The sequence below is a fragment of the Anneissia japonica genome, unplaced genomic scaffold (assembly GCF_011630105.1).
Source record: "Anneissia japonica isolate Jap-2015-1 unplaced genomic scaffold, ASM1163010v1 scaffold287835_len3118868_cov185, whole genome shotgun sequence".
Lineage (NCBI taxonomy): Eukaryota > Metazoa > Echinodermata > Crinoidea > Comatulida > Comatulidae > Anneissia > Anneissia japonica.
The window spans coordinates 1863191-1877710 of NW_022737223.1; the positions used below are offsets into that span (position 1 = coordinate 1863191).

General features: G+C 34.1%; 1 protein-coding gene across 1 annotated transcript in view; it reads left to right on the top strand.

Annotated features, from left to right (window-relative positions):
• LOC117117146 overlaps positions 1-14520 on the top strand; it is a 38530-nt gene that overhangs the window by 10425 nt on the left and 13585 nt on the right. Inside the window, exons 6-11 of the mRNA XM_033261356.1 lie at positions 2383-2421; positions 3408-3659; positions 8555-8671; positions 9278-9322; positions 10709-11059; positions 11860-12117. Coding sequence (XP_033117247.1) covers positions 2383-2421; positions 3408-3659; positions 8555-8671; positions 9278-9322; positions 10709-11059; positions 11860-12117 — 1062 coding nt within the window. The remainder of the gene's footprint in view (positions 1-2382; positions 2422-3407; positions 3660-8554; positions 8672-9277; positions 9323-10708; positions 11060-11859; positions 12118-14520) is intronic.

The following is a 14520-nucleotide window of genomic DNA, read 5'->3' on the forward strand; positions in this document are numbered from 1 at the left end:
CGATATCCCACATCAAATTTGATGTGGGAAATTGCACGCATGAATCGTTTGCCCAGGCCCTAATTCGAAAAAAAAGAAATCGAGTATGGGACGCCAATTAAATTAGGTATGGCGCGCACTAAGTGCAATAAAGAGAGAGTAACCTAAAATTAGGGCCTGGAACCCAGGCTACGCGAAACCCTGAGAGAGTCGGACCTCTTGCAGTTCCCGCTTTATCTTTGACTTGTATGTACCCAAGTCAATTAAACAGAAGGACTCACATCTCGGTACATTAAAGGTTATGGCTATGTTCATGGAGGTATTATTGAGGAGAGCACTCGAAAAAGCTACGCGCACGCAGCGCTATGCAAATGAACCAAGATCAAAGCTGCCGCAGGCGCGAAGAAGAACGTTTGCACGATGCCCTTGAAGTCCCATGTGTTCCCCGCCATCATATTTTCAGCAGGCATAGTTTACCAAAAAATTGAACATGGCGAAATTGAGAGCACCTTCTTTTCTCGATGCGCACTACTTACAGTCAATCACTATGGCTGCGCAATCGTTTCCATTTTGAAGCTGTTACATTTATCTCTCATAATATTTTCCACCAGAAAAAGTTTCTAATTTATGGAACATTTACATGACTTTTAAAAGTATAGTATATTTCAACTTCAATTTCCATAAATTGGCCAAAATTCGCTAATTCTAATTTTAACAGATATTAATTAATAAATGATTGAGGATTATAATAATCTCATTTCTCAAGTCATTTTAGGGTTAACGAGGGTGAACTATTCGAAAAATCAATCCAAAAATCTGAGTATTTTTCAGTTTTACGCTGACTTAGCTTTATAGTCGAACCAATCAATCTTTAGACAAAATTATAATGAACACAGAAGTAATTTTAACATAAATATTTTACGGAATCTGTTCCTGAAATATACAAATAATAACATACCAAAAGTCCGAAAAAATCTAATCAGGGGAACATTGTTCATTATAAAGATATTTAATAGGTTAAAATCAAACGCTATATTGCACAACTGCTCTGCTGGAAGCATATAAATGCATGTCGTTGCCAAGTTGTTTCTAACGAAAAAATGTGAATTATAGGGTAATACGCCCGCGCGCGATCCAAAGGCGGGGAACACAAAGGGATCTGTTGCTGAGTGATCTCCTTCTACCTCCATGCTATGTTCAGACACAACGACTTACGCTAGCGTATCGTTAATCGAGTGGTGTGAACTTGGGCGCGGCGTAGCGAACGCCAGTGTACGGTAGCTCTTGTGTGTATTGTATTATACAAATACAGCATTTGAGGCGAAGTAGTGAATTATATTATATGCATAATAGTATAATATCGCGCAATCACTGGCGTACGGTAATCCAGCAACATACCCCAGATTAGCGCACGCCACTGATTTACGACAGTCACGCATCGGTGATTTTGAATTCCGCCAGAATTTGACAAATACAAATAAGCCTAGATGTAAAATGCGCGAATTTACGAATACGAATATTTCGCGCGAATACTTACACTAGCGTTCATTATTGCCCAGTCTGGGCATCTTGCTAGTTACGCCATGGATTTACCCACGCGCGTGTTAGTTGCCTTGATAATCGCGCGTCGTGCGGGGAATGCACAAAGGCCTAATGATATTTTGCACTAACATTACACTGAAATATTCTTTTCAACATTAATTTTACCGATATTGTGGTGTATTGTAGTTCATGAGACTCACTTCGCAGAAAAAAATAAATAAATATTCGGTACCTACTCAAATGTTATTTTTGTGCACCTTAGTCCAACATTATCAAAATGACAGTTTAATGTTACATAAAAACATGAAATTTTATAAAATTCGTACATTTTAAATTGCTATAACTTTTCATTTTCTTGGTCAATTTTCACAAATCAAATTGCAGTTTATAGAAGCATTTAACAAGCTCGCGGTCAAAAGAAATCAGATGTAAAATACGTTGCGAAGTACCCAAAATTAATAAAAGAGTAACTAACACCATAAAACGTATGGCACGCATAGACTGATAATTGACGGCTGTACTCGCGACTAGTATCGGATTGTCGATGCCACAGTATCAAAGGACTGCACGCACGCGCTATGTTCGAGAGAGTGGAGATGTGCGTCCTTCTGTTGGATTACCTTGATCTCTACCTTGCGATATATTTGTATTTTACCTTATGCTCTTTGATTTTACCTACTAATGAAAATTGATGCCCAAAACTGTTTGTAGCTATAACATAACCATACTTCTGTTTATCTGATGCATTCGCTACATTTCGTAGCTGTACCCGACGAGATCGAGGTTCTCCGAATTGCACCATTCGTCAAATTTGAACCACTTTCTTATATTTATTTTGGTACTTTCTATTTTTATCATCAGATTTATCTCAGATGGAGAATGCAACTTATCCAGATTGTGGTAATTATTATTTTTTGTTTCGTTGTTAAAACTAATTCAATATAAAGCTCAAATATATAATGAAATGTAGTAGTAAACATAATTATTTCGACGTGTCACACTCATCGTCGGCTTACCTAATGTTTGTCTGACCTGTTATTAAATATACCGGTAGTAGCATAAGCAAAACGCCTGATAGTAGGAGGTTTCGCATGCGAATGCATACGGTTAGGTTGACTAATACGTCTTTTTGACGTCATACGCAAGTTGCTATCACTCACTATAATACACGTAAGTGGAAAACGTGTAGGAACTTCGGGATGATCTTTGGTTATTATTATTATTATTATTATTATTATTATTATTATTATTATCATTATTATTATTTTTACAGTATTATTATTATTGTTGCGCATATCTAAAACTCTATGCGCTTAACAATTCAAAATTAATCATTATTTTATCATTTAATTGTTAATTAATAAAACTTTTATAATTCAAAGAATTGTGGAAATACAATGTGTGATGGAAAGCAACGAAAGGTCTCAAAGGGTCAACCATAGCGCGCCATGCAGACGGTTTAAAATTGCTCTCCATCCTCCCACAATGCATTTCTAAAGGACATTCCACTTCACTATATCGCGAAGCAACTCTTCTTCTATTATCTTTGGTGGCAGTTTGAACGGATTGTCACATTTTCTTTTTCCCGTGGGTCGTGGCCTTGCATTCTCTATAGACTTGTGTCAGCCGGCCAGCGACCAGACTTTAGAAATCAATTGACCTCTGTGTCATTGGAAGTTCATACGTTTTTATTATTCTTGTAACGAGCAATCAAATTTTTTATTTATTTAACATTATTATTTTATTTTATATCTTTTTTATCATTTTCATAATTTATTTAAAAATACTTCCATATAATATGTAAAAATTGGTGAGAAACAAAATACTGTTGTATTTATTGTACTTCTTATATTTAAAGGGGTTTTTTTTTTGTTTTTCTTGTGCAGTGGCATGTCCGTTTGGTTGGTTGCGCAATGAAGGGTCATGCTATTACTTTCACCCTGGTCCGGAAACCTTTGATAATGGACAAAGAATTTGCAGAGAACTTGATTCCGGGTTGGTCGTAATTAATTCTGCAGAAGAGCATGAATTGGTGCATTCTCAAATGGGCACTAATATCTTTTTCGGCTTACATGATCGAAATATCGAGGGGTTTTTTGAATGGACAATTGAACGTAGCCGGTGGAGTGACTACCAACGTGAGTTCTAATCTTTTTTTTATACTTGATGGTGCCAATGGATCAGAAAATAGTCCGAATAGAAAAAAAATACATTAAGAACAAAATGAATACATTGAAGATGAAAAAGTGAGCATGTTGTGCCTAAAGACCAAGCATACGCTCCTATTAGGCATAGCTGGCCCCTATATGAAAGCCACAGGATTTGTGGTGACTCGTGTGATTTGGATGTTATACAAGAGAATAGAGTAAACGAAATCATGAATTATGATTTTCAAAAAGAAACGGTAATTTGAAGGGTGTGGTTTAAATTTTAAATACTTTTTTCTTCAAATGAAGTAATTATTGGAGTAACGGTACATTCAATCTTTATATCAGAAATCCTACCGAACATCTACAAACATAAGGCGTTATTAATGAGTTTGCTTTTTCTGATCTCTCAAATTTTTGCGACTTTTGTGTTTTAATTGTTTATAAATATATATTTTTTAAATAATAAATTGTTTCTCTTGAACTTTTATTTTGTTTGCCTGTAGGTTAATATGCATGGATATAACCACAATAATAAATAGTGCAGTCACTTCTTAGAGTGTATGCCTCCCCACTGTATCTGGATATCAAACAATATGCAGGCAGTCATGGGCCATTCCATTATTTTATTTTATGCTCAATTGTAAAGTACAAGGAATAAATTTGTGACTTTTGCCTTGTCCTTTGACCTTTTCTTCCCAAAAGTTAATAATCTCTAAAGGCACATTTAATCTTTGGGTCGGAAATCCTACCGAACCGACCATAAAATGGGATCAGTACGTAAGAATAGGGACGCTGGCGTTCAGCGCATTGGAAACGCGGCCGGTTACAAATTTATGCTGGGATCCGGATGTGTGACATGGGAAGCCTCCCAATGGACCTATCCGCTAAGCCCCATCCCTTGGACATTGTTGCTAAGGTCCCACAAAACGACAGTAAAACAAAAACATGCACAAACACATGCGCTTGTGAGACAGCACATGTTATGGGGCGCCAAACGACACACTACCTATTCTGTCACACAAAACCATGTTTGTAAGGGACAAATCATGTTTTGTAATATACAAAAGTTATTCTGTCTTTACAAAACATGTTTTGTCGAGACAAACATGGTTTTGTCATTTACAAAACGTGTTTTGTCCTGACAAAACATGTTTTGTCGAGACAAACATGGTTTTGTCATTTACAAAACATGTTTTGTCTCGACAAACATGGTTTTGTCATTTACAAAACATGTTTTGTTTCGACAAACATGGTTTTGACATTTACAAAACATGTTTTGTCGAAACAAATATGGTTTTGTCATTTACAAATAACGTTTTGTCAAGACAAAACATGTTTTGTCGAGACAAAACATATTTTGTAAATGACAAAACCATGTTTGTCGAGACAAAACATGTTTTGTAAATGACAAAACCATGTTTGTCTCGACAAAACATGTTTTGTAAATGACAAAACCATGTTTGTCTCGAGAAAACATGTTTTGTAAATGACAAAACCATGTTTGTCTCGAGAAAACATGTTTTGTAAATAACAAAACCATGTTTGTCTCGACAAAACATGTTTTGTCATGACAAAACATGTTTTGTAAATGACAAAACCATGTTTTGTCTCGACAAAACATGTTTTGTAAATGACAAAACCATGTTTTGTCTCGACAAAACATGTTTTGTAAATGACAAAACCATGTTTGTCGAGACAAAACATATTTTGTAAATGACAAAACCATGTTTGTCGAGACAAAACATTGTTTTGTCTTTTACAAAACATGTTTCGATGTTTATTTATGAGGAGGAGGAGTCAATTAAATAGATGATTGAGATGCTGCTGCTCCAAACAGTCGCTGTCGTGCGGTAGAAAAAGTTTAATATGTTTTACTTCCAAACCGGATTCAAAATGAAGATTCTCTAGAAATTATGGAATGAAATGGATTTGAAGTTACGTTATACCTGAAGTAAGAGATAAACTTGACAGTTCAAGGGAAGAAAATTGCTCATATCGAATAGGACGAGAGCCACTAGCCTTCAGTCAGTAGGAGAGCTAGGCCTAGCCAGATCATCCTTCAATATTGCGAGCGGACGTCGGCACAGCTAATGACATTTGCCTAAAAGATATGCCGGCCTCTGGCCATCTCACCCCAAAAAACGTAGATCTAGCGTAGGCCTAACTCATCCTAATTTGAACTTTATACAACCTTGCAATCGCTGTCACATCAACAATAAACGTTCTGCTGCACTATCTAGAATACGGGCTAATATTCATAATAGTGCTGCTAGGACTAACGATACATTTATTTACAGTAGATACTGACTTTAGTACTAGTAGGGCATGATCTAGGCCCTGGCTAAGCCTGCCAGCACCACTACCTGGTAACATAAGGACAGCACTTTCTGCACTATATGTCAATAGAGTTTTAAACTGTGGGCCTCAACACAGTGTAGGTTTGGTTAGAATCTAAAGATGTTCTGTCAAACTATTTTCAAAGTGCATAGATTAAGACTAAGATTAAGACTGGTTATGCCTAGGCTATAATACTAGTAATAGTATAATACAATATTTATGCTAGTGTGTATAATGACATCCTAGTACATGAAGTTGTGAAATGCTGCTGACTGCATATATTCCTGTTTTTCTTTCATTTATGTGAATGTACAGTAAAGTAGTAATAATTATGTATATTGATATGAAATGTAAAGCATCAGGCCTTTCAGTTTCAGCAATTCTAATAATCACAAGAAAGGATAGTCAGCATTATTATGAATCCTTTTCAATGATTACTATTGATTAGTACCTTGTTGCATGTACTGTAAGCAGTATATTTCCTTGTAGTTTAACAGGGAAAATATGACATATATTTTACTATATTATGGAAATATAATGAACCATATGTTCAGAAATCTATCAGGAATTTGTATTTTGTATTTTTATCATTTTTAACCATATCCTGAGTGATGACATAATTGAAAAATTGAATTAAATATTTAATTGCTTGTAAAGTTACATTTTGATATGTACTTCTCTACAACCAATTAATTGAAATAATAAACTTTAGATGATTGTGCATTGAGTGTATTATGTGTAACCATAATGATTTTAATCAATTAATTGTCCATAAAATAGTGTTCAGTATTCATGTCAAACTTTATACTTTCAAACCGAGTGTGTGATACTGTAAACAATTTTGTAATGGCAAAGTAAAATAAGAATAATGATTTGGATATTGTCAATTTCACTATTCTTTTTGATGCATGATGTTTTTTTTTTTACTGTTATTGTATAATAAAATATTTTATCTAACAGATATGTACTTTTAAGTCTTATAATATTTATTTATTTACTTTGTTATGTTACCATGACACTTCACTACCAAGCTGCAGTCTGGAAAATATATGAAATCTAGTACTGTGTTAAGTACTGTTAAGTTATGTCTGGTGATATTTAAAAAATCATATACTGTAGCTCATTCTTTTTTTAAGGTCAGCTAGCTCACTATTTCCATAAAAATTGAAGAAATTACAATATTTCATTTATAACTCATTCATTAGGTTTATTTTGACAAGTTTAAATTTTGCATATGTACAGTATTAAGAAGCCAAATATGGGTGCTACAGTTACAATTCGGTAGATATTACTATTCAAAATTTACTCCAGAACCAGAAATATCATATTTACACAAATAAATTGCACTTTTTCAGTTAGATTCATTTAATGTATGTTTACTTTTGTTAGCGCAAGTTTTTCCTATGTTTTTCCAAGCCACTTCACTACCCATACAAAGATGATGACATATGGTTGATTACATGTTCCCAAAATCCAAAAGTGCTGTTTTTGATAGGAGGAGCCAACTTTGACTGGTCATTGCAAAAAAAAAAAAACAAAAAAAAAAACAAAAAACGACTGAATTTGTTTTTTGAAGAACTTTTAATATAATATAGAAAACATATTCAGTTAATATATACTCTCAAAAAGTACAGTCTGAATGCAGAATGGAATCCATGAAGGAAGCCTTTTTTAAGTCACAGCTTGTGGCCCTTGCCATATAGTATGGCATAGTGACCAAAATATATATTGTAAGAGATTTAAATATTGACCAACATGGGCTTGGCCACCTATACCAAGCCTATTTCATTTCATTTCATTTAAGCTCATACTGGTCAGTATTCAGATTGCTGGCCTATATTTTGGTCGCTACACCATGCCATCACTATCTCAATCACACGTTTAATTGACTCCTCCCCCTCATGAATACGAAACCCTCATGAATATACGGAACATGTTTTGTGATTTACAAAACATGTTTTGTGAAAGACAAAACCATGTTGTCTGTACAAAATATGTTTTGTAAAAGACAAAACCATGTTTGTCTCGACAAAATACACACATGTTTGTCTGTACATGTTTGTACAGACAAACATGGTTTTGTCTTCACAAAACATGTTTTGTATAGACAAACATGTTTTTGTCTTTTACAAAACATGTTTTATACTGACAAATATGGTTTTGTCTAATACAAAACAAGTTTTGTACTGACAAACATGGTTTTGTCATTTACAAAACATGTTTTTTAAAGACAGAATAACTTTCGTATATAACAAAACATGATTTGTCCCTTACAAACATGGTTTTGTGTGACAGAACAGGTAGTGTGTCGTTTGGCGCCCCGTACGTGTGTTTGTAGTAGGCCCCTACACGTGCATATTTCCAGCTTTGTTCTGATTGGTCAGTTATGAAGTTTGATTGACACTCTTTAAAGGTCTGTTTCCAGGTTCCTGAGTTAAATTACTGTCAAGGCAGCGGGATGTTTTAATCTCGAATAATAACTGAAATGAAAACAAATATGGCTTTTCGTATAACTTAAGTAATTATTTTGCTTTTTATTTTGGCAGCTTGGTCATGGGGTGAGCCTAACAATTATGGCGGGAATGAAGATTGTGGACAATTATACTCGCATGCATATAATGATATACCCTGTACGTTTAGTTTGGGTATATGTTGTGAAAGAGGTACAGTACATTTCCAAACATGAGAGCCACTAAAATCTCCTTTCATTTCTTACTCAGTAATCACTCGTTTCACACTAAATAAATTCACGTTACTTACCATTCGGTTAGTGTTTGATACCCACCTATGGTATTTCGTACAAAAATTGCTTAATTTTGATGCAAATATATAAAGTGTTTGATTTTACTTTTTTTAACACAACAGTTAAAATGCTAAAAAGTAAATATGTGTGTTTATAGAAATTTCATGTGATAGTGTACTTCGTGGTAGACACATGAAGTTTTTATTTTTTTGTTTTACCTTTATGTAAATTCTGAAAATAATGTTTATTTCCATTAAACAAGAGTTATTGGAAATTATGAAAACAATTTAAAAAAAAGAGAGAATAAAGGTGGGCTACACCCATGAAAGACAAAAAGAAGTTAAGTTCTTGTCTTCTAATTCAGTGTCATGGGTTCAAATCCTGTAACAATGGGAGTTGTTCTGACGACTAAAAAAACAACTCCACCATATTTTTAAAGCATCCTTCATCCTATCATTGGCGAGTTACTTGCTGTTGGATGCAACAAAAAATATCAGTTGAATATATGTTTCTCCTTAAATTCCAGAACCTTACCTCATCAGCGACCCTGCGGATGTCTCTAATGTATATGGTAAGATTATATTCTTGCTGTTAATGTAAAATAATAATTTAAAACCAACAAGTCCAACTGGGGTGGCGCTAGCGAGGGGTCGGGGCGAGGCCCCCCCGTCGGGGAGAGCTGCCCCCACCCCGTCGGGGAGAAAAAGCACAATTCGTCGGGGAGAAAAAATATTATATGTGTTCTTTACATATTAGTAGACTTTAAAATCGATTAAATAAGCCTTTTAAACCACTAAATTGTCGAAATTTTCGGGGGCTTCGCCCCCAGGACCACTTTCAGAGCCTTTTAATCGAAGCTCGACCAGGCCCACTTTGATTTCGTCGGGGAAATCTGACACCTCGTCGGGGGCAACCCCCCCTCGTTGGGGACCTCAGCTCCCCCCGTCGGGCAAATCCTGGCGCCACCCCTGCGAAGTCCAATCATTTTAAGGATCCGAAGATCGAATGAATGACCTATGTTAATATACCAAATTTTGAATACTATTAAACATATAATGAAGCCTAGCAACCATCTACAAACATAAGACATTATGAACGAGTTTGCTTTTTCTGATCTCTGTAATTTTCTTTTCAACTTTTGTGGTTTAATTGTTTATAAATATATTTTGTTAATAATATACTGTTTCTCTTGACCTTTCTTTTCCTTTATGCTTGAGTGTAAGTTTCAGGAAAAATCGTGACCTTTATATTGTGCTTTGACCTTTTCTGTCCAAAAGTTAATCATATCTTTCTTAGATGATTTGTGTACCATTTCGCTAAATTTGATGATGATCCATTCTTGTATTTTTGTGTAAACTTGATAAAAGACAGACAGACAGGAGTGAATACATAACCTCCTTGGCGGAGGTAATAAGTTAAACTTCAATCAATCAATCATTAATTTTTCCACATTTCCCTTTTTCACAACAAATAATTTACAATTGGTGGAAAAGGAAAAACCATGGCAAGCAAAGTTTTCAACAGTGGGTCCATTTTTAAATAAATTAAATATATATTTATAACATGTAGAAAAGACAAATTAATAAATGAATATAAAAAGATATTAATAATAATAATAATTAAAACAATAATAATAGTAATAATAATAATAATAATAATAATAATAATAATAATAATAATAAACAAGTCCTATGCAGCGCTTTATACCAACAAATCCTCTGAGGTCTTTACATTATTTCTGACTAATGGTACTTTGTATGCTTATGTGCCGTTTTGTGAACAGGATTTTCATTGAGGACCATTCCCAGGCTCATTGTTATTTTGCTTAGATTAGATTACCACAGTCATTTGTGCAATTAAATTATTATATTTTCTTTTTTCCTATTTTAAAATAATTTACTTGCCGTTAATTTTCAGATTCTTATAAATTACTATATGTTACTTTGAATATTTTCAGATCGACCGTTGAATCTTGTTCAAATAATAAAAAGAGCAAGCATAAACGATTACAGAAAGGTACTAATAAAATGCTATTCTATTGGTGACCATGCTACAGAGAATATATTTCTTGGTAAGTCGGTGTCTTTAGTAAGATACAGCACTCAGGGAGACGAGGTTCTCCCATCTGCAACAACTGGAGAAAACTCTGATCTCCCTGATGACTTAAAAGCTACTACCGAAAGCTCATATATTAGGATTTATGAAATTCCAAAAACAACAGGAGTTGAGCGTTACGGAGCATTCTCATGTCGTTCGGAGGTCAATGGTCAAAACACAGTTATTCATGGCATCACCTATATGAATACTGGTAAATATATATTTTTATTTATCTTAATACCTACATGTAACTTTCATGTTTATGGTTCAATCTATAACTGCTCTACCCTTTCTGATGTTTAAACTGAAGGCTATTAATCAATAGTATTGTGGAAAGAACATTTTGAATCCTTTAGTTGTATTAGATTTTGTATCAAAGGTCTGTTTGTTTTGAAATATAGAGACCCTGAATGATCAAAATAAAACATTATTGAATTGCTAACGGAGTAATCAACTTTAAATGAGAATGTTTGCGTATGTTTTAACATTGTCGTGTTGTGTGACCTTAGCAACTATATACATGGGGCTGGGCTTACCGTAAAAGTCCTTTTCCGCTTATTTACATTAAAATAACAATCAGCAAGTTAATGGATCAATGCAAACATTATTATTGAAACTGTATTATTATTATTATTAAATCATTACAAATGTAATTCATAAAATTAATGATAAAATTCATAAAATCCATGATAAAATTCATAAAATCCATGATAAAATTCATAAAATTAATGATAAACTATAAAATTTATGATAAAATAAAAATCCATTTACAATATAAACACTGTTAACAAAAAGAAAATAACAGAGTATAACATCAAGAGCAACTCAGTTTAAGATTCAACTAAATGAAAAAACGAAAGCAGGTGATAATGTTTTAAGCTCGTCCGCAGTTGCTGTAGAAGGTGTCTATATACCACTTAAAAGCACAGTACTTTTAATGTTTTGTTACACTACGTAGTTAGCGCCTATCAGCACCCATATTTCTGTTTTTTGTTTTGTTTTTCTATACAGCAAACATTACGGTTGATGCAACTAAAAGAACTGTAGTAATTGGTTTGGGAGAAACAGTGACGCTGACTGTTGATGCAACAACAGCTGAAAATCTTCGTTGGAGACACAATAACAAATTTATGTATGGTAACTCAATGCGTAATGTGATGAGTCTTACTATTACGAATGCTCGTCGAGAAGATGAAGGTGTGTACGAGTGTTATTATCAAGGAGAACGTCATAGAGGAGCACATGCTTTCATGTATCTTTATGTTACAGGTATGTAGTACAGTATATATTGGTGGGCTGAGTCCTAAATAGTTACAGTTCAAGTTTACTGAACTAGGTGCGGTTAAGGCCACGAAGGACGCTCATATTACGACACCAAGGGTTGTTATTAATGACTTATTAACTACTACTGTGTAATAATGTTTTTTGTTTAGCGATAATTATTTTAATCATTTTACCTCAAGGTGCCCTGTACCCAAAAGGGATCCATGATTGATTAAACAGTTGTTCTGTCACGCCAAAATTGGTCCGGGCCAAAATCGGTCCCCTGGACCGATTTTGGTTGCCACTATTAGTCCGAGGGACGGATTGTGGCCGCTAAAATTTGTCCGGGGGACCGATTTTAGCTGCCAAAATCAGTCCTTGGATAATATTGGTCCGGCTAGGACCAATATTATCCAAGGACTGATTTTGGCGTAGCCTAAATCGTTCCGCCTACGCCTGCTACAGTGCTATCGAGTTTGGTTTCAACACAGCACAGTGGGTGCTTACTTATCGGTCCGCATAGAGAGAAAATCTTTTGGTGGGAAAATGAAAATTGAACGTCCAATCAAAAGAAGACAATGGCTGAAGTCCAATCTGAAGCCTATTTTGCGTACGTCGTCGTATATAAAGTACAGTACAGTATTTCGATTTCATTTGACAGAGGTTCGTTGCTCGTTGGGGTTAGTAGTGATGTGGAAGCATTTTACGGTCTTTTAAAGAATGTCAATAGAATTGGTAAAAGTAGTTTGGAGTTTACTTTTAATCATTTCACATTACCTCCTTGTATTCATTACTTTTTTTACTATTTTCGTTTTCTATTTATTTCATTTTTTTTATTGCATTTATTTTACGAAAACAATTACAGTATACGGTAAAAGGATAAAAACAGTCTGAAATGTTGGTCTCTAATTCCCCACAAGGGCCGGCAGCATAACTAAAAAGTAAAATAATTTACTGTAGAAGTGGAACGCCATACGATGTGAGGAATCGGAGAACAACAAAATACAAAGAAAAATGTTAGTTTCTTAATGAGGCATTTTTCGACGGACACGCTACACAATTGAATTGCATAGAGCCTTAATTCAGGGGTAGTCCCTGCGGAAGGAAAAACAACAAATCGGGGGAATAAATGTAAAGTAACTGAACTTTATTGTACATACGTTTTTAGATCATCGCAACACATCAGAATGATGGTGCGTTCAATAACATTTACAAAGGAAGTATAAAACATCAAGATAAGAAAAAAAATCTATCAAATACAATGACAAAAACAAAGGTATAGAAATTCTATATTTTTTAACGTTCATTCATTTTCATCTCAATAAAACCTTCTCATTGTTATTATTACTGTTATTAATTTAAATAGTATTATCTCGTGGTCTATTGTAAAATGAAATGAAATTAAACGAAAAAAAATTGTAAAGTTGTCAATTTTACAAGGTCTGTCAATCCCATTACAACAGTATACCATATTGGGAACGAGAACGTCCCGTCTGTTAAATCATACAAGTATCTCGGTGTAATACTTAGTTCTAATCTTTCTTGGAGCAAGCGCATTGATTATGTTATTTCTTGGGCCTCTAAGATTCTTGGACTTATTGCAAGAATTTCGGGTGACCCTAAGGGCAATCTTGCATATCGCAATTTGTATTTTGCTCTTTGCTGTCCCATAATTGGATACGCAGTGCCTGCTTGGCTTCCTTATAAAAAATGTCATATTTCAAGCCTTGAAAAAATTTAACGTCGGTTCACTAGAACGTACTTTGGTGGGTCCTGGAATGAACGACCTTCTTATCCTGACAAACTTCGGATATATGCTATTCCATCACTCCATGAACGTTTCATGATTCTTCATTTATCTTTTATCATTAATTGTCTCTACAAGAAAAATTGTGTTGATGTTACTAATATTCAAGTTAATTGCCGTCATGTTACCACACTTAAGTTTATTGAAAAGTTCGCTCGTACCGATGCTTACAAATTTCCCCCTTATATTCACTTTAGTAAACATTTTAATTCCCTCCCTGATGAAGTCAGATGCTACTTGCTTTTCTCGAGCAACTCCTTCATTAAACTTGCAAAAATATTTCTCAACGAAAATGTTGAGATTCATTAATTTCGTATGTGGTTGTTTGATACTGATTTTGCATCATGGTCACTTGATAATTATGAGATTCCTTGCAATATTATTTTATATTACATTCTTTTAATATTATATATTTCTAAATGATATCTATTTATCTTTTGTGTTGTTTTCTGTGTGTTAAGTGCTGCCTTGATAGTGGCACTTTTGTGTACTTTTGGTTGGCAGCACTCTTTGTTTTGTTTCTGTTTTTATTGTAATTTTGATTGTAATTTAAACCCGAAATAAAAAAATTAAAAAAAATGTATATATATATATATATATAT